The sequence below is a fragment of the Hypanus sabinus genome, chromosome 6 (genome assembly GCF_030144855.1).
Source record: "Hypanus sabinus isolate sHypSab1 chromosome 6, sHypSab1.hap1, whole genome shotgun sequence".
Lineage (NCBI taxonomy): Eukaryota > Metazoa > Chordata > Chondrichthyes > Myliobatiformes > Dasyatidae > Hypanus > Hypanus sabinus.
In genome coordinates this window covers 80,520,875-80,542,943 of record NC_082711.1, presented here as the reverse complement: position 1 = coordinate 80,542,943, position 22,069 = coordinate 80,520,875, and the positions used below count along the sequence as shown (strand labels likewise).

At 39.3% G+C, this 22,069-nt stretch overlaps 1 protein-coding gene across 1 annotated transcript in view; it reads right to left on the bottom strand.

Moving 5' to 3' along the window:
• The window catches only part of LOC132395619 (band 4.1-like protein 4B), a 339,992-nt gene extending 319,114 nt beyond the window's left edge, over nt 1-20,878 (bottom strand). The window contains exon 1 of the mRNA XM_059972481.1: nt 20,373-20,878. Coding sequence (XP_059828464.1) covers nt 20,373-20,630 — 258 coding nt within the window. The 5' untranslated portion in view covers nt 20,631-20,878. The remainder of the gene's footprint in view (nt 1-20,372) is intronic.
• Between the last annotated feature and the right edge of the window lie 1,191 nt (nt 20,879-22,069).

Genomic DNA, 22,069 nt, shown 5'->3' with positions numbered 1-22,069 from the left:
CTTTTTTCCCTTTCCTAATTAAGCCCTTTGTCTTCCTCTGCTGGTCTCTGAATTTCTCCCAGTGCTGCTTTTTTTTGCTAATTTATATGTTTCTTCTTTGGACTTGATACTATCCCTAATTTCCCTTGTCAGCCACGGGTGCACCACCTTCCCTGGTTTATTCTTTTGCCAAAATGGGATGAACAATTGTTGTAGTTCATCCATGCAATCTTTAAATGCTTGCCATTGCATATCCACTGTCAACCCTTGAAGTATCATTTGCCAGTCTGTCTTAGCTAATTCACGTCTCATATCTTCAAAATTACCATTCTTTAAGTTCAGAACCTTTGTTTCTGAATTAACTATGTCACTCTCCATCTTAATGAAGAATTCCACCATATTATGGTCACTCTTACCCAAGGGGCCTCGCACAACAAGATTGCTAACTAACCCTTCCTCATTGCTCAATACCCAGTCTAGAATGGCCTGCTCTCTAGTTGATTCCTCGACATGTTGGTTCAGAAAACCATCCCACATACATTCCAAGAAATCCTCTTCCTCAGCACCCTTACCAATTTGGTTCACCCAATCTATATGTAGATTGAAGTTACCCATTATAACTACTGTTCCTTTATTGCACGCATTTCTAATTTCCCGTTTAATGCCACCCCCAACCTCACTACTACTGTTAGGTGGCCTGTACACAACTCCCACCAGCGTTTTCTGCCCCTTAGTGCTATGCAGCTCTACCCATATTGATTCCACATCCTCTGGGCTAATGTCCTTCCTTTCTATTGCGTTAATCTCCTCTCTAACCAGCAATGCTACCCCACCTCCTTTTCTTTCCTGTCTATCCCTGCTGAATATTGAATATCCCTGGATGTTGAGCTCCCATCCTTGGTCACCCTGGAGTCATGTCTCTGTGATCCCAACTATATCATATTCATTAATAACTATCTGCACATTCAATTCATCCACCTTGTTACAAATGCTCCTCGCATTGATACCCAAAGCCTTCAGGCTTGTTTTTACAACACTCTTAGCTCTTATACAATTACATTGAAAACTGGCCCTTTTTGCTTTTTGCCCTGGATTTGCCTGCCTGCCACTTTTACTTTTCACCTTACTACTTTTTGCTTCTACCCTCATTTTACACCCCTCTGTCTCTCTGCACTTGTTCCCATCCCCCTGCCACATTAGTTTAAAGCCTCCTGAACAGCAGTAGCAAATGCTCCCCCTAGGACATTGGTTCCAGACCAGCCCAGGTGCAGACCGTCCTGTTTATATCAGTCCCACCTCCCCCAGAACTGGTTCCCATGCCCCAGAAATTTGAATCCCTCCCCCTTGCACCATTTTTCAAGCCATGTATTCATCTGAAATATCGTCCTATTTCTACTCTGACTAGCACGTGGCACTGGTAATAATCCAGAGATTATTACCTTTGTGGTCCTACTTTTTAGTTTATCTCCTAACTCCCTAAATTCACCTTGTTGGACCTCATCCCATTTTTTACCTATATCGTTGGTACCTATGTGCACCACGACCACTGGCTGTTCACCCTCCCATTCCAGAATGTCCTGCAGCCACTCAGAGACATCCTTGACCCTTGCACCAGGGAGGCAACATACCATCCTGGAGTCTCTTTTGCGGCCACAGAAACGCCTATCTATTCCCCTTACAATCCAATCCCCTATCACTATAGCTCTCCCACTCCTTTTCCTTCCCTCCTGTGCCGCAGAGCCACCCATGGTGCAATGAACTCGGCTGCTGCTGCCTTCCCCTGATGAGACATCTCCACCAACAGTATCCGAAACAGTATATCTGCTTAGGAGGGAGATGACCTCACGGGACTCCTGCACTACCTGCCGACTGCTACGCTGTCTTGTGGCCACCCCTTCCCTTTCTGCCTGTGCAGCCTTTACCCGCGGTGTGGCCAACTCACTGAACGTGCTATTCACGACTTTCTCAGCATCGCGGATGCTCCAGTATGAATCCAATCGCAGCTCCAGACGCTCAATGCGGTCTGCCAGAAGCTGCAGTTGGACACACTTCCTGCACACATAGTCGTCAGGGACACTGGAAGTATCCCTGATTTCCCACATGCTGCAGGATGAACAAACCACGGGGCCGATCTCAGCTGCCATGACCTACCCAATACTTGCCTCAACTTTTGAAACTTTCTCCTTTGAAAGGAACTTACCCGGCCTTACCTCACTTGGAGTGAAGCTCATCCTCAGCCTCTCAAGTCAAAGCCTCAAATCTCCACTCCTTCACTGGCCGCTTTCCACAGGCTGCTCTGCTTGAGATAACCCTCTATTTATTTGTTTGAGCCTTTCAAACTGATTGGTGACCTGACCTCGACTGCCCAATCAGCTGCTTTCTGCTGAGTCTGAGCTATTCAAATCTTGATTGTCTAATCAACGGCTTTCTGCTGAGCTACTCAAATCTTGATTGACTTAATTGCACAGTCCAACTGCCAAAACTGCCAGAATCTCTCGAGTCAAAGCCTCAAATCTCCACTCCTTCACTGGCCCACTCACTCACTGTCCACTCACAAAAAAATAATTTTTCTGATTATTTTGTATTTGATTTTTTTTTTTGAAAACTTTTTTTTATTGCATTTTTAAGTAGTTACAGAATGAAGTATGGAAAAAAAATGTATATAACCCTTCCCCCCTCCCCTTAACCCCTCCCCCCTAACTGCCCTATAGAAAAAAAAGAAAAAGAGAGAAAAAAAGAAAGAAAGATTGCCTGGTTGTTGGAAGATCTCCACATGCTCCATGGAATTCGTAATAACTTTAATATGTATATTTATTTCTTTCCCCAAATAACCAATTGTTTCATCTTCAGAACATCTATAGATTTAATCCTGTCTTTTGTAAATAAGGGCTCCAAATTTTCAGAAATGTTTCATATTTATCTCTTAAATTATAAGTAATTTTTTCTAATGGAATACAACCATAGATTTCTTTCTTCCAAGAGTCTATACTTAAATATGTATCCGATTTCCAAGTAACTGCAATAGCTTTTTTGGCTACTGCCAGTGCAATTTTTATAAATTCTTTCTGGTATTTATTTAGTTTGAGTTTTGGTTTTATCCCTTCAATATCACCTAATAAGAGTAATATTGGATTTTGAGGAAATTGTGTTCCTGTAATTTGTTCCAGTAAAAGTCCTAAATTTGTCCAAAAAGGTTGAATTTTAGAACAAGACCACGTAGAATGTAAAAAAGTACCAGTTTCCTGGTTACATCGGAAACACTGATCCGATAAGTTTGGATTTAATTTATTTATTTTTTGTGGTGTAATATATAATTGATGTAGAAAATTATACTGCACTAATCTTAACCGAACATTTATTGTATTTGTCATACTATCAAGACATAGTCTTGACCAATTTGTTTCTTCAATTTTAATATTCAAATCACTTTCCCATTTTTGTCTTGACTTGTGGACTCCTTGTTTAATTGCCTGTTTTTGAATCAAATTATACATACAAGATATAATTTTTTTAATATTTCCTTTTTGAATTAAAATTTCTATTTCATTAGGTTTCGGCAATAACATTGTTTGACCTAATTTTTCTCTTAAATAAGCCCTTAATTGAAAGTAACAAAATAAAGTGTTATTTGATACTTTATATTTATTCTTTAATTGATCAAATGACATTAATATACCTCCTTCAAAACAATTCCCTATATATCTAATCCCTTTTTGAATCCAATTATATAAAAGTTGATTGTCCATTGTGAAAGGAATAAGTCTATTTTGAATTAAAGATCTCTTTGCTAATAAAGATTTTTTTGTCTCATCATCAACATTTATCTTATTCCCTAAATCAATCAAATGTTTTAATATAGGAGATTCCTTCTTTTCCCGTATCCATTTAGATTCCCATTTGTATATAAAATCTTCTGGTACGTTTTCTCCTATTTTATCTAGTTCTATTCTAACCCATGCCGGTTTATCTTTCTCAAAAAAAGATGCAATAAATCTAAGTTGATTTGCTTTATAATAATTCTTAAAATTTGGAAGTTGTAATCCTCCTAGATCAAATTTCCATGTCAATTTTTCCAACGATATTCTTGACATCTTACCTTTGCAGAGAAATTTCCTCACATATTTGTTTAACTCTTGAAAAAACTTCTGGGGTAATTGTATTGGTAATGATTGAAATAAATATTGTAGTCTAGGGAATATATTCATTTTTATAGTACTTACTCTACCTACTAATGTTATTGGTAATGCCATCCATTTATCAAGATCTTCCCGAATTTTTTTCAAAAGTGGTAAATAATTTAATTTGTATAAGTTTTTTATGTCATTATCAACTCTTATACCTAAATATTTTATACCATTTGCTGGCCATCTAAATTGAGTTATTAATCGACATTGATTATAATCTCCTTTAGTAAGAGGTAAAATTTCACTTTTATCCCAATTTATTTTATAACCCGATATTTTCCCATATTCTTCTAATCTATAAGATAATTTGCGTAGTGAATGTAATGGATCTGTTAAATAAAGTAGAACATCATCAGCAAATAAGTTAATCTTGTATTCTTCCTGATTAACTCTGAAACCCTTAATATCTGGGTCCATTCTAATTAATTCAGCTAGTGGTTCTATTGCCAACACAAACAAAGCAGGTGATAATGGGCAACCTTGCCTAGTTGATTTTGTTAACTGAAATGATGTTGAAATTTGACCATTTGTCACTACTTTAGCTATGGGATTAGTATTTAAGGTTTTAATCCATTTTATAAATGATGTTCCCAATCCATATTTTTCCAATACCTTAAATAAAAAATCCCATTCCAATCTATCAAATGCTTTTTCTGCATCTAAAGCAACTGCCACACTCATTTCCTCCCTCTTTTGCGCTAAATGGATTATACTAAATAACCGGGTTACGTTATCTGCCGATTGTCTATTTTTGATAAATCCTGTTTGATCCATATGCACTAATTTTGGTAAGCATTTAGATAATCTATTAGATAAGATTTTTGCTATTATTTTATAATCGGTGTTTAATAAAGAAATAGGTCTATATGATGCTGGTTTTAAAAGGTCTCTATCTTTTTTTGGCAATACTATTAAAATAGCTGTTGAAAAAGATTCTGGAAGTTTATGCGTTCTTTCCGCTTGATATATTAACTCCATAAAAGGAGGAATTAATAAATCTTTAAACTTTTTATAAAATTCAGGTGGAAAACCATCTTCTCCTGGAGATTTATTACTTTGAAGTGATCACAAAGCTTCCTCAACTTCCTTCAATGTAAAAGGCGTATCGAATCCCTTCTGTTCTTCTGTATTTAATTTTGGAAGAGTTATTTGTGATAAAAATTCTTCTATCTTAACATCATCATTCTTTGATTCTGATTTATACAACTCAGAATAAAAATTCTTAAAAGCCTCATTAATTTCTAGAGGCTTATAAGTAATTTCATTCACTTTTGTTCGAATTGCATTTATTGTTTTGGAAATCTGATCTGTTTTTGACTGCCATGCAAGAACTTTATGTGATCTTTCACCTAGTTCATAATATCTCTGTTTAGTTCTCATAATTGCTTTTTCTGTTCGATATGTCTGGAGTGTATTATATTTTAACTTCTTATTAATAAGTTGTCTTCGTTTTTCTTCTGTCATATTTCTTTGAGATTCTTTTTCTAATTTTATAATCTCTTTTTCCAATTGATCTATTTCTATCATATATTCCTTCTTAATTTTAGAAGTATAACTTATTATCTGGCCTCTCAAATATGCTTTCATTGCTTCCCACAATATAAATTTATCATCAACTGAATGTAAATTTGTATCTAAAAAGAACTGAATCTGCTTTTTCATAAAATCACAAAAATCTTGATGTTTTAGCAGAATTGAATTAAATCTCCATCTATAAATTGATTCCTCTCTATCTATCATTATCATTGTCATTATTAAAGGAGAGTGATCAGACAATATTCTTGCTTTATATTCCACATTTTTCACTCTATCTTGAGTATTTGTTGATAATAGGAAAAAATCTATCCTTGAGTATGTTTTATGTCTATTTGAATAGAACGAATAATCCCTTTCTTTTGGATTGATTCTTCTCCATATATCAATCAAATTTAAATCTTTCATCAATGATAGAGTTAATTTTGCTACTTTTGATTTTGTAATAGCCTTTGTTGATCTATCTAAAACTGGATCTAAACAAAAATTAAAATCTCCACCTATTAATATTTTATCATGTGCGTTAGCCAAATTCAAAAAGACCTGTATAAATTTTACATCATTTTCATTTGGTGCATAAATATTCATAAGAGTCCATAGTTCTGAAAAAATTTGACAATGTATAATTAAATATCTTCCTGCTGAATCAGTTAATACATTTTGTATTTTAATTGGTAAATTTTTATTAACCAAAATTGCAACTCCTCTCGCCTTTGAGTTAAATGAAGCTGCAATAACATTTCCAACCAAGTCTCTTTTTAATTTCTGATGTTCTATATCCGTTAAATGAGTTTCTTGTAAGAAAGCTATATCTATTTTCATTTTTTTAATATATGTTAAAATTCTTTTTCTTTTTATTGGTTCATTAAGCCCATTAACATTAAAACTTAAAAAATTCAATAGATTAGTCATTATTTTTAATTATGTTACTCCAATCTATAATAATACCTAATCTTTCAACTTTCATTGTACCCTGGGAAATCTTTTTAGAAGTCTCCATGTTGCTATGTGTGTCCCCACCAATCATCCAGGCAGAAGAATAGAAGAAAAATAGAAAATAAAGAAAAAAAACAAAATACCCCCCTACTAATGTTGTGAAAGAAAAAAAACACAACATTACCCACCTCTATTGTACGGGTTATGGCAATCGCCATGATTACACACGTGAATCCTGTAGTAACCGATTCAAAGCTCCCCAGCCCCCCCGCAACATAAAAAGTATATATATATATATATAAAAAAAAGTACTATTCTCAGTTATTATTTCTAAAATTTTACTTTTCTCCCTTATATCATCCTTAAATGTCCATCAGTTCCATTCGCTATCTCTGTCTTCATCTTTAACCATTACATTTAAAAGTCTCTACGTTTAATTAGCAAAGAGATGGGAGTTTTTGTGCGAACACCTCCGCTTCTCGATAATCAGGAAAAGATCTTTTTCCCTCCTCCAAAAAAATTATCAGTGTTGCTGGGTGACACATTAAAAACTTATAACCTTTTTTCCATAAAACATTTTTAGCTGGATTGAATTCTTTCTTTCTCTTCAAAAGGTTATAACTTATATCAGGATAAAAAAGAACTGGTTTCTCTGCTATCATCAATGGACCTTTTCTTCTTTTAGCACCTTGGGCAGCCGCCTTCAAAATCTTTTCTTTATCCTGGTATCTTAAACATCTTATCAAAATTGATCGCGGATTTTGATCATCTTGAGATCTTGGTCTTAAGGCTCTGTGCACCCTTTCAATCTCAATTGAAGTTTCTTCTCCCATTTCCAATTTTTCAGGAATCCATTTTTGAAAAAAATTTATTGGGTCTTCTCCTTCGGTACCTTCTTTTAGTCCAACAATTTTAATATTGTTGCGTCTACTAAAATTTTCGAGCTTATCAATTTTTCCCACGAGTTGTGTTCTTTCTGATGTCCAGGCATCATTATCATCTTCCATCTTCTTCATTCTTCCATCCATTTCTTCCACTTTGACTTCCAAATCAGTAATTTTCTTTTCCATTTTTTCCTGTTTCTTTGTCATTTTATCAAACTTAGCCTCCATTTTTGTTATTTTTTCTTTAATTACTTTTAATGCATTTAATTTTTCTAATTTATGCATTATTTGCCTCAAAGTCTTTTTTGTATTTTCAGAGGAACTTTCATCTCCATCTTCGTCTGATTTTTCCAGAGAGTCCGTCTCTCTCTCAGGCTCACTTTCACTGTTGGTTTCAGTCGTTGCTGGGTTTTGTAGTTCTGGTTGCACTCGTTTGCTCATGCTCGTTCCTTTACGCATGCGCAGTTCTCGTTGATCCTTTCCTTTAGAAATGGCCGATGCTGCCGCGGTCTCCTGTTCTGTTTCACCGGTGGTGTGTTGTACCTGAGTCCGCGGTTCTTCGGTAGAAATAGGCCTTGATTCTGTTCCAACTTGAGCGGTCTTCGCGGAAGTAGTTTTCTTCATCCTCTGTTTATGAGGCATAGCTTAAAACAATCCAGAGTAGTTTATGAGTAACCTTAAAAAAGTATTGATTGACTTTTCTTCACTTAAACATTAATTTATTAACTTTTTTTTACGGGAGGGCTGAGTTCCAGCGTCTCGATCCTACGTCATCACGTGACGTCCCCCCCTGTATTTGATTATTATATTTAATTAACATACCCACATGAACCCCTGAAAATCTCCTGATCCCATACTTCTCATTATTTCTCTACATAGATTGCACCCAGATCCAAACAAGTTGGGTAAGCAAGAAAACCAACAGATGCAGTTTAAGGTGGGTGAGATGGGTGTACTGCTACACCACTGTCAAAAAGCAGACATTCAATCACAGAAAGTGCAGCAACCATTTTGGCCTTCACAGTAAGAGGATTTAAATACTGGGCCTAAGATGTCTTGCAACAACTGTACACAACCTTGAAGAACATTTCTACAGTTAAATTGAATTGAATTGACATTATTACTTATATCCTTCACATACTGAGTAAATATCTTTATGTCGCATCTGTCTAAATGTGCAATTTATAGTCATTTGTAATAAATAGTATGTACAACAGGACAGTCAATATAGCATTTGTAGCAGCGTGAATTAATCAGTCTGATGGCCTGGTGGAAGAAGCTGTCCTGGAGCCTGTTGATCCTGGCTTTTATGCTGCAGTACCGTTCCCCAGATGGTAGGAGCTGGAACAGTCTGTGGTTGGGGTGACTCAGGTCCCCAGTGATCCTTCAGGCCCTTTTTACACACCTGTCTCTGTAAATGGCCTGAATAGTGGGAAGTTCACATCTACAGATGCACTGGGCTGTCCACACCACTCTCTGAAGAGAGTCCTACAATTGAGGGAAATACAGTTCCCATGCTAGGCAGTGATGCAGCCAGTCAGGATGCTCTCAATTGTGCCCCTGTACAAAGTCAGCATGAACTTTTGGTCTCCGTGGGAGAAGTGGAACAAAGGTTTATCAGACAGATACAAGGACAGCAGGACTGACATGTAAAAGTTGCTTCTATATTGACTATAATGTAGAGGAATAACAGGTGAACTTACACAAACCTACAACATCCCATCAGGTAATAACAGCTTAAGTGCAGAGCAGATTCTTCCCTATGACCAAAGAGCCACAGGCACAGGGCATGGCTAATGCTGTTAAAAATGAGATCATGAGAAATGTTTAACAAAAGATGATAAACCTCTGAAATTCTATACCAAAGGCAACATTGGAGTTAAATATGCAGGCAGTTCCTTTTTTCCCTGATTTTTCTATCAGTCAGAAACAAAACATTTTCAATGAGGACTGATTAGCATTAAGTTTTATTTACTGTCCTTGCACAAGCAGTTAGTGGTGCAGAATAACACATCCCACATCCAATGGCTGGATTCAAATTGCTAAAATATCAGTGCTTGTTATATTGTTTTGACATAAGTATTGTACAATCTATATCAGAGATTTGCCTTGTCAGTTTCCAAAGGAAATTGTTTTCAAGAGGCCTGCTGAGAATCAGTAGCTGCATTCTTAAAGTCAATATATCTGATAACTGCAGGGAGATTACATGTGAACAGATGGATCTTGAAGACTGGTTGTCTTCTGAATTAACTAGCTGCTACCTCTATTCATTAATTCCCAAAAACGCTTGCATTTGTTACCAACTTTCCTGTCCTAAAAATTGCTTGAAAACATATGGGAGAATTTGAATTAAATCAGATTTCCTTAAGTCAGGTCTTCCATAACCTGGGGAGTCTCTGGATCGAAAAAGGAAGGAGACACATTTTAAACTGAAGGGATCAATGCACATGGAATAAAAAGGAGGAACAGGGTAACATAGAAGATGATCAGCTGCAATCGTGTGAGCAGGCCTGAAGGACAGAATGACCTACAACTAGGTGCAAAATGAAAATTAAATATTGGCTTTGTGATTAGAATACTTTGAAATGTATGGAACTTCCTACTTTACAGAATTAGTTAAACAAAAGAGATGGTTGTTAACTTCAGGAGAGCACGGAGCGACCACTCTCCGCTGAACACCAACGGCTCCTCTGTTGAGATCATTAAGAGCACCCAATTTCTTGGTGTTCACCTAACTGAGAATCTCACCTGGTCCCTCGACACCAGCTCCATAGCAAAGAAAGCCCATCAGCGTCTCTACTTTCTGTGAAGGCTGAGGAAAGTCCATCTCCCACCCCCCCCCCCCCCCCCCAACCTCATCACATCCTACAGAAGATGTATCGAGAGCATCCTGAGCAGCTGCATCACTGCCTGGTTCAGGAATTGCACCATCTTGGATTGCAAGACCCTGCAGCGGATAATGCAGTCAGCTGAGAAGATCATCGGGGTCTCTCTTCCTGCTTTTACAGACATTTACATCACATGCTGCACCCGCAAAGCTAACAGCATTGTGAAGGACCCTCACACAAACTCTTCTCCCTCCTGCCATCTGGCAAAAGGTACCAAAGCATTCGGGCTCTCACGACCAGACTATGCAATGGTTTCTTCCCCCAAGCCATCAGACTCCTTAATATTCAGAGTCTAGACTGACATCTACATCTTTATTATTATATTGTAATCTGTCTTCTACTGTGCCTATTGTCTTGTTTATTAATTACTGTACTGCCCTGCACTGTTTTGTGCACTTTATGTAGTCCTGTGCAGGTCTGTAGTCTTGTGCAGTTTTTATTTTATTTTACGTAGTCTAGTGTAGCCTTGTGCTGTCTCACATAGTCTAATGTAGTTTTGTGTTGTTTCATGTAGCACCAGGGTCCTGGAAGAACGTTCTTTTGTTTTTACTGTGTACTGTACCAGCAGTCTATGGTCGAAATGACAATAAACTTGACTTGATAAAAATCACAAGGTTTCTGAAGATGAGTATTTTTTTTATTTATTGACATACAGCAATGCCCTTCCAGCCACTCACCCAACAATTCCCTAATTTAATCCTAGCCTAATCACAGGGCAATTTACAATGACCAATTAACCTACCAACTGGTACATCTTTGGAACGTGGGAGGAAACTGGAACACCAGGAAAAAACTCATGCGGTCACAGGGAGAATGTACAAACTCCTTACAGGCAGTGGTCAATTAAGTCCACATGTATAAACTGTGCTCTCTGTAAGCTTCTCTGTTGTAACTGAGGAAAATCAGCAAATTGATGAATGAATTACTCAACATAAAATAACCTGAAAAGATAATTACATAAAGTATAGGGAGTTTATAAATGGCACAAGCAAGTTCAAGTGGCATATCATGTGAAACATTTTAAGATTATCAAATTTATGCAAAATTATTATTCCCCCAAATAAACAAGATACAATGTATCTAAAAAAATAAAACTGTTATATTTCAGTTAATGCACATTCCAAACAATTGAAAATAGTACTAAAAATTAAGCTATTGTCTTCCTGGTTTACTGTCCGTCTGTTAGAAAAGATAGATTCCATTATCACCTTAGCTAGATCATGTAGCTAGCTCTCCTCAAGGTCAGCAGCAAACTGTCACATCTTCACTGTTCAATACAAATCCAGGTCAACTATTCAACATTAACCATTCCCTTATTTTCTCAGGCAAATAATTCTATTTTGTTTATGGAATTTCTTATTGGTCTCGACTTAAAACACAGGTGCTGGAAATAGTCAGATATGGCAACAATTGTAGAAAGAGAAACAAAAAAAGCTCTTATGGAAGGTCATGAAGCCGAAGCATTAACTTTGTTCATCTCTTCACAGATGCTGCTCAACTTGCTGAGCATTTCCAGTATTCTCCTATTTTAGATTTCCACTATGCAGCATTCTGCTCTTCCTTCCAATAACTTACTCCAAGTGATGTCTCACCAGTTCCTTATAAAGCCTCAGCATTAGATCCTTGCTTTTATATTCTAGTCCCCTCATAATGAATGTAAACATTACATTGGCCTTCCTCACCACCAACTCAACCTGCAAGTTAACCTTTAGGGAATCCTGCACAAGGACTTCCAAGTCTCTTTGCACTGTGGATTGTTGAATTTTGTGCCCATTTGGAAAATTGGCTATGCTTTTGTTCCTTCTACCAAAGCGCATGACCATACACTTCACGACACTGTTGAAACGGTATGTTCTTTAATCCAGGCAGCATCCTAGTAAAATTCCTTTGCACCCTCTCTAGTGTCCACACCTACAATCACCCTATTCCTTCCATGGACAAGCCAATTCTGAATCTATGCGGCCAAGGTTCCTGAATCTCGTGCCTCCTAATTTTCTGAATGAGCCAGCCATGGAGAACCATGTGAAATGCCTTACTAAAATCCATACACACTACATCCACTGCTCTGCCTTCAGCAATAACCCTGCAATAATTCTGAAAGAAGTAGCTGAAGAGACTGTGGATACATCAGTAGTAATCTTTTAAGACTAGATTCTGGAATGCTTCCAGAGGACTTGAAAATTGCAAATGTCACTCCACTCTTTAAGGGAGAGAGGCAAAAGACAAGAAATTATTGGCTGGTTAGCTTACCTTCAATGGTTGGGAAGATGTTGGAGTCCATTATTAAGGATGAAAATTCAGGGTACTTGGAGGCACATAATAAAATTGGCTAAGGCCATCATGGTTTCCTCAAGGAGAAATCTTGATGAACAAATCTGTTGGAATTCCTTGAGGAAATAACAGGCAGGATAGTCAAAGGAGAGTCAGGGGATGCTGTTTTCTTGGATTTTCAGAGGACCTTTGACAAGGTGCTGCACGTGACGCTGCTTAACAAGTTAAGAGCTCATTGTATTATAGGAAAGGTAGTAGAATGGATAACAGATTGACCAACTGGCAGCAGGCAAAGAGTGGGAAAATTGGGAATTTTCTGGCTGTCTGCTGGTGACTAGTAGGTTTCTGCAAGGATCAGTGTTGGAACCGCTTCTTTTCACATTATATGTCAATGACTTGGATGATGGAATTGATGGCTTTATTGCCAAGTTTGTAGATGATACAAAAATAGATGAAGGGGCAGGTAGCATTGTGGAAATGGAGTATGTAGAAATACTTGGGCAGATTAGGAAAATGGACAAAAAGGTGGCAGATGGTATACAGAGTAGGGAATTGTATGGATTGTGCCTTTATTCCTTTGGTAAAAGGAATGAAGACACAGAATATTTTCTAAATGGGGAGCAAATTAAAAATCTGAGGTGCAAAGGAACTTAGCAGTCCTCGTGCATGATTCCTTAAAGGTTCATTTGCTTGTCGATTTGGTAGTAAGGAAGGCAAATGAAAAGTAAACAATCATTTCCAGAGAATTAGCATATAAAGCACGGTTGTAATGCTGAGGCTTTTTAAGGCATTGGTCAGACTGCAATTAGAGTACTGTAAGCAGTTCTGTGCCCCTTATCCAAGAAAGGATTGCCAACATTGGAGAGGGGCCAGGAGAGATTCACAAGAATGATCCCAGAAGTGAGAATTAATGCATGAGGAACATGTGATGGCTCTGGCCTCATACTCACTGGGCTTCAGAGGAAAGAGGAGATATCTCATTGAAACCTATTGAATATAGAAAAGGCCGCAACAGGGCAGGCATGGAAAGGACATTTCCTGTAGTGGGGAGTATAGAACCAGAGGACACAGCCTCTGAATTGAAACAGATGAAACAGCTTTGGAACAGATGAAGAGGAACTGAATCTGTGACATTTATTGCCACAGATGGCTGCAGAGGTCAAGTATTGGGTATATTTAAAGCAAGGGTTGATAGGTTCTTAATTATTAAGGGCATCAAATGAGAGGTATGATAAATCAGCCAAGATGAAATGAAGGAGTAGACTTAATAGGTTGAATGGTCCAATTCTGCTCCTGTGTTGACCATCCCTAATCAGGCTATGCTTATCTGAACACTCATAAATCATATCCTTAAGAATCGTCTCCAATAGTTTGCCCACCACTGATAAATGACTCAAGGACTATAATTCTCAGTTATTCTTAACACCTTTCTTGAACAAAGAAATAGCATTTTGCCACCCTCATCTGATAACTACTCCTGTGGCCAGTGAGGACAAAAAAGTCATCACCACTGGCACAGCAATCACTCCCCTCAGTAATTCGTTGGATATCCCTTCTGGTCCTGGGGACTTACCTATCCTAATGCTTTTCACAAGTTCCAGCACATTCTGTTTCTTAACACTGACATGTTCCAGCCTGTTCTACACTGATGTCACATTCATCACTAATGAATATTGAATCAAAGTATTCATTAAGGACCTCCCCCATCTCCTCTGACCCCTGGCACATATTTCTTCTTCAATCCCCACTCGGTCCTACTACATCTGTACTTCACATACACATAGAACACCAAGGAGTTTTTCTTATTCCTATTCATCAAGGCCTTCTCATGTCTCCTTCTAGCTTTCCTAAGTCCATTCTTCAGATCCTTTCTGGCTACCTTGTAACTCAGAACCCTGTCAGATCTAAGCTTCCTAAACTTTAAGTACACTTCTTTCTTCCTCTTGACTAGATGCTCCAGGTTCCTTCACTCTATCTGCCACAAAGGAACAAACCTCTACAGAACCCCATGCAGGTGCATCCAAAACATCTTCTGCATTTTGGTTGCGCATGATGTCCCTTACATTTTCCTTTTGGCAGATGTTAAGCCAATATGCCTTTAGTATGCTACTTTCTGTTTCTTTCTAATCTAAATGGAGGTGGGAACCAAAGTGATAGGCAAGTTGAATGGGACAGTTGTTGTAAATGTAGATGCAGCATGTAGAGAGATTGTGAGAAACAAACAGTGGAAAGGGCATAATTGCAGTCAGTTGGATGTGTTGAAACGTGTCTATTTTAATGCAAGAAGAATCAGGAGCGAGGGTGATGAACTTTGAACATAAGTCAGTATTTGGATCTACAATGTTGTGACAACCCACTCTTTGTAATGGCCACAAGGGCAGGAATGGCTGCTGGGTGTTCTGGAGATTAGATGTTTCAAAAGGAACAGGGAGGGAGGTAACAGAGCTGGGGGAGTGGCATTTATGATCAAGGATAGTATCGCAGCTGCTGAAGGGGAAAACAAACTGGAGGGATCATCTACTGAGTCAGTGTGGGTGCAAGTCAGAAACAGGAAGGGAGCAATCACTCTTTCAATAGTATTCTATAGACCTCTTCCCCATTTGCAACAGAGACACTGAGGTGCACAGTGGGAGGCAGATTTTGGAAGGATGCAAAAAGTAACAAGGTAGTAATCATGAGTTAGATTTCAAGAAAGCATTTGATAAGGTGCAGCAACAGTTGTTCCTCTGGAAAATATCAGTAATAAACAAAAATTTCCTGATTAACAAGATACAATACAGACATAAATAGGATTTTATCTAGATGGCAAAATATAACAAATATGTACCACAATAGTCAGAAAAATATGAAAATAAAGATATTGAATGCTGAGAGATTTCAAGGTGGTCTCTGTATCTTAGTGTACAATTCACTTTACACTAATATACAGATACAGTACATCAAGTAATTACAAAAACTAACAAAACACTTATTGTTGAATACAAAAATACAACACAAAAATAGCGAAACTATATTCACAAGCAGAGGGCTTGGTAAAACCAAATTTGGTGTGCACACATACTACTTACAACTTATGTACAGATGCCATAAATATTCTTGGAAGAATTTCCCAGGTTTACAAGTCTAATAAGACAAACTGCTCATTCTAATTATGAGGAAATGTAGGACAGACTAAATAACACCTGGAGATCAAAAAGTGAAATGGTGAAGTTACAATCAGGTTAGTCATGATCTTACCAAAATTAGCTTGAGGGACTGTAATCTACTCCTAATTTGTACATTCCTAAAATTCAGATCTTTGATCATGGTTTTGGTTATCTCCCCTCTCTCCTAGTTTGTATCTTATCTTGCTTCTGTGTAGCACCTTGAAATGGTCACTGGGGCAGGGTTTCAGATTTCTAGATCAATGAGATCTCTTCTGGGAAAGGTATGGCCTGTACAAAAAGGACAGGTTACATCTGAACCCGAGGGTACCAACATCCTTGCGGGCAGATTTGCTACAGCTGCTGGGGAAGGTTTAAGTTAGCAGAAAGATGGGAACTGGAGTGATAGGACTTAGGCTTGAAAACAAGTGCGTACTGAGATTGTGAGAATGGACAGGCAGATGATAGGGCAAAATTGCTGTCAGTCAGATGAGTCAGATGTCAGTGTTCAATGGAGCAAAAATCAATAAGAGTGATGAATACAGGACAGAAGGTGGTATATTTGAATGTGTGCAGTATGTGACCTTGTAGCACAGTTACAGATTGGCTGGTATGACATTGTAGGCATTACTGAGACATAACTGATAAGATCATAGTTGGGAGCTTAACAATCAAGAATATAACTTGTATCAAAAGGACAGGTAGGTAGGCAGACAGTGTGGATTGACTCTGTTGATAGCAAATTAAATCAAACCCTTAGAAGGAGGTTACACATGATCAGAAGATGTAGAATTCTTGTAGGTAGAAACTGCACAGGTAATAAGACCCTGAAGAGGTTATACGTAGGCACCCAAACAGCCATTATGTGGGACATAAATTTCAATGGGTAATAGAAAAGGCAATGTTATGAAAATGATGAGGGATTTCATTCTGCAGATAGATTGGGAAAATCAAGTGGGTGCCAGATCCCAAGAGGGGGAATTTATTGTTATGAGATGGCTTTTATAGCAGCTTGTAGTTGAGACCACTAGTGGAAAGGCAATTCTGGACTGGGTGTTGCGTAGCAAACCAGATTTGATTAGGAAACTTAAGGTAGAGGAACCCTTAGAAGACAGTTATCATAATATGATAGAACTTGCCCTGCAGATGGAAAGAAGACAAAGTCAGATGTATTACAAAGTCAGTATTACAGTGGAGTAAAAGGAATTATAGAAGCATGAGAGAGGAGTTGGCCAAAGTTGATTGGAAGGGGGCACTGGCAGGGATGATGGCAATACAGCAATGGCTAATTTTGCTGTAATTCAGAAGGCCAAGGATAGATACATTCTAAAGATGAAGTAGTATTGTAAAGGGAGGAGGCAACGATGGGCAACAACAGAAACCAACAACAGCATAAAACCAAAGGAGAGAACATAAAATATCACTAAGAATAGTGGGAACCTAAGAGGATTGGGAAGCTTTTAAAACTCGAAGGCAGCTGAAAAAAAACAGAAAAGATGATATATGAAGGTAAGCTAGCCAAAAAAATCAAAGAAGATACCAGAAATTTTTTCAGACACAGGATAAAAATAGAAAAAGAGAAGCGAGAGTGGATATTGGACCACTGGAAAATAATGCTGGAGCAGGACAAAGAAATGGGAGATGAACGTAAGTATTTTGCCCCAGTTTTCACTGTGGAAGACACTAGCAGTAAGCTGGAAGTTTGAGAGAATTGGGGGAGCAGAAGTGATTGCAGTTGCTATTACAAAGAAAAGGTGCTTGTGAAGTTGAGAGGTCTGAAGGTAGGTAAGTCACCTGGATCAGATGGACTGCACCCCAGTGTTCTGCAAGGGGTAGCTGAAGAGACTGTGGAGGGATTAGTAATGATCTTTCAAGAATCACTAGATTCTGGCATAGTTCCAGAAAAAACAGGAAAATTGAAAGGAGCGAGGCAGAAAATGTTTTTAAGAACTAACAGGCAGGATAGGCAAAGGTGAGTCAGTGCATGTTGTTTATTTGGATTTTCAGGCAGCCTTTGACAAGGTGCCACACATGAGGCTGATGAACAAGAGCTCATGGCATTAAAGAAAAGATACCAGCATGGTTCGAAGATTGGCTAATTGGCAGGAGCTGGAATAAAGGGGACCTATTCTGGTTAGAGTCTCCATAATAAAATAGAGAAGACTCGATGGGGCAAATGTGGCTCCTACGTCATATGACAGCTGGTGACGAGTGGTCAGTACTGAGACCGCTTCTTTCCATGTTTTATGCCAACGACTTGGATGACAGAATTGATGGCTTTATGGCCAAGTTTGCAGATGATACAAAGACAGGTGGAGGGCCAGGTAGTATTGAGAAAGCAGGCAGTCTGCAAAAAGATTTGGACAAATTGAGAGAATGGGCAAAGTAGTGCAGATGGAATATAGTGTAGGGAAGTGTATGGTCATCCTCTTTAGTAAAAGGAATAAGGACATAGACTATTTTCTAAATAGGGAGAAAAATCAAAAATCAGAAGTGCAAAGGGATCTGGAGTCCCTGTGATGGATTCCCTAAAGTTTAACATGCAGGTTGAGTCAGTGGTAACTACGGCAAATGCAAAAACAAAGGAGTAGAAGATAAAACATGAATCTAATGCTGAGGCTTTTTAAGGCATTGGTCAGACTACACTTGGGAGTATTGTGAGAAGTTCTAGATGACTTATCTAAGTTAATATGTGCTGGTATTGGAGAGGGTCTAGAGGAGATCCAAGAGAATTATCCTAGGAATGAAAGGGTTAATGTTTGATGGCTCTAAGCCTATAAATGAGTTTTTTTTGGGGGGGGTCTCATTGAAACCTATTGAAAGGCTTAGAGAGTGGTTGAGGAGGGGTTATTTCCTATTGTGGGTGAGTCTAGGACCAGAGGGCACAGACTCAGAACAGAGGGATGTCCATTTACAAAAGAGATGAGGAATTTCTTCAGTCAGAGAGTGGTGAATCTGTAGAATTCATTGCCACAGACAGCTTTGGAGGCCAAATCATTGAGTATTTTTATTTACTTGGATCATCAAATTGCATGGCAGAAAGGAAACATCTTAGGCAGTATTTTTTCCAGTTAATCGCTGAAAATTTTCCTGAGAACCAGGTCATCCTTATCCTCAAACTAGCTTCATTTAGCTGGGTCTTGACTATTCAGTGGCCACATTTGAGGCAAACAATGAATCAAACTGTCAAAGGATATATAACCCTCTTAAACACAAGCACTCCCCCACAAAAGTGAACGAATGAGATATCACAAAAACGAGATTATTTTGCAGAAGAGGATATTGTGAGTTTCTGGTGAAAAACTTTTTGGAGGCGTTCAGACTCTATTCGATAACATGAATGCAGGCTCCATTTCGAGGTTAAGCTTCTAAATCAAATACTGCATCTTAAACTGACCTCTGGTTCCAAAGATAATTAAGGATTTTCTTTAGCGGCGGGCAGTTTTTCACTTTATCCATTTCAAAATCTATTAATTTTAAGAAAAGAAAGCATATATTTGCAAACAAAAAACACAAAAGGAAGAAAATGGCAGACAATAGAGGTAATAAACGTCGCTGCAAAACAACATGTCTGTATAGTGCTACTTGCAATAGTTTTCAGATTCACTGATCAAATACAAATCAGAATGAAATGGTCCATGACAGCTCCAAGATTTACTCAGAAACCAAGTGGCTGAGTTTCGATTGCGTTACCAGATCCGCCAAACCCTATTTTGTGCCCATCGCGTACAACTTCCGCGTGTGGCTCAGCAGCTGTTTACCCACTGGTGTGAATTCAGGAACATCCTTCAAACTTTCACCTGAAATCAGTTGCTATTTGGAGTCTAAGCCGGTCACAGTTCTTAACTTCTAGTCTGCCTGTTTCCTTTCTGCATTTTCAGAGAAGGATGTATTTATGTTTTTAGCTGTATTTGCATTAGACTGCATAAACATTGTCAACTAATTACATAACTAACCACATTTCAGTCTGGTTATTCTTCCCCCCCCTCCCCCCAGGTGGCTCACAAGCACTTTCTTCCCCATACCCGATCGGCGGTTTATTTCCTTTCATTCCCCCCGCTGCAAAATTCTCCTGCATTTTCGCATTCTGATACGTCTTTTCCCACGGGATGATGACAAACCAAGGTCTGTTCTCATTTGCCCCTATTGTAAACGCAATCACAGATCTCGGGATGATATGAAAATAGTCAAACAAGAACGAAGTGCACAGGATACAATACTCTTGTTTAAGGAAGCAGGAAGACAACACGCACGATTGCTCCCCTTCAACGCATCAGTTCACTGAGAACTGGAACGATTCTCTTAACACTTTTTTCTCAAACGCAGCTACGCTTCACATGGTTATAGAATCAAACCAAGACAAACATATTGTAGATGCAAATAACAGGTATTAAATTGAGCAATACACAGAATGGAACTTACAGCTACATTGATAGAAAGCAGATCTACGAAACCAAGGCGAACCTGCATGGGTAGGAAGAGTTTACAACCTAACCTGCGCACAGGTGGACTCAGATTTCCATCTGCTTAGGAACTGACGCTCCAGAAACTCACCGGCAATTCCACGCTGATGTCCGTTCCATCCAAAAGCTGCACTCTGCAGGTCAGGATCGACTTACTACTGCCAGCCGCGGGAATGTGGACCATGGTCCCAGTGGGCACAGGTGTGGCCGCATGAACTCCAGCGACGGCTCCAGCAACAGTTGCGGCGTCCCGGTCTCCTCCGTGACCACCACTTCTTCCGCCATCCCGTTCGTCCATGTAGCGGCGAACTGAGCGGCGTCCGAATGTCCTCCGCAAAAACCTCATCATTTTCGTCCGCTCGGTGTTTCTCGCCCCCAGCACAACCGCCGTTGCCCACCCCCCGCCTGGCGACTGGCCGATCGGCTGTCACTGGCGGCTCCCGCGCGCCTCGGTGTCGTTGAGCGAGTGCGGCCACGGTCCGAGCATTTACCGACAGCGCGAGCAGCGAGCACCGAGCACGCCCAGGTGAGAGGCAGACGCCAAAAACCCGTGCGGCACCGAGCATGCGCGTACCTACACTCAGGCACCCGCAGAAGGCATGCGCGCACCTACACACGGAGTCGCACTGAGCATGCGCTTCCGACTGGAGACGACGCCTCCATCTCCCCGCCCCCCAACCCCTTCAACACCCTACCTTTCCTCTCGGCACCCAGCTAAGCATGTGCGAACGTGGCACCGGTTTCGCGTTCACCTTCCTTGCATGGATAGGAAATGACGTACACGGTGCTCACCTGGACAAGTAGCTGAAAGGAGAGGAGCAACCTGTTATTTATTCATTATCACGTTCTAGGTGATTGGGAAAAGTCAGCATTATATTTGCCCTTAAGAAGGTTCTCTTTCTGATTAGGGGACCCCTGTAATGCTGTTGAGTGGCAAGTTCAAAGATTTTCCCTAATTGACATCATAAGTTGGGCAGTATGTTTCAGGTTATATTGTGTGCCTTGAAGTGGAACATGTACTTGGTGGTTCCCATGCACTTGAAGGACTTGTCCTTCCTGGTGGAGATAATTGGTTTGGAAGGTGTGGCTGAAGTCAGCAAGTGGGTAACTGTAGTTAGATAATACACACTTAAAACAGAGTGGTCTGGTGATAAGAGGAAGGGAAGTTTGAGGTTGTAGAAGAGATACAAAATCAAATGAGGTTCTTGGATGGTGATGAGTGTTCAGTCTCATTGAAGTTGCTATTTTCTATTGATTAGTATTCCATCACAATTCTGTTGTTACTTCAGCTGGTGAAAGGACATCATTTGCCATGGGATTCTCTGCCTCAGAGCTGTTCTCATTGCCAGGGTAATTTGTGGCTGTTTCGGTTGAGTTTCTGTTCAGTGATGCCTTTGAAGATGTTGTCAGTGGTGGAATCTGGCAATGGTAGTGCTGTTGGATGCTAGATTGTCATGGATTATTGATTACCTAACTGGCAGACCACAGTACGTGCGCTTGCAACACTGTGTGTCAGACAGAGTGGTCAGTAGCACTGGGGCTCCACAAGGGACTGTCCTGTCTCCCTTTCTCTTCACCATCTACACCTCGGACATCAACTACAACACAGAGTCTTGCCGTTTTCAGAAGTTTTCTGATGACTCTGCCATAGTTGAATGCATCAGCAAGGGAAATGAGGCTGAGTACAGGGCTACAGTGGGAAACTTTGTCACATGGTACGAGCAGAATCATCTGTAGCTTAATGTGAAAAAGACTAAGGAGCTGGTGGTGGACCTGAGGAGGGCTAAG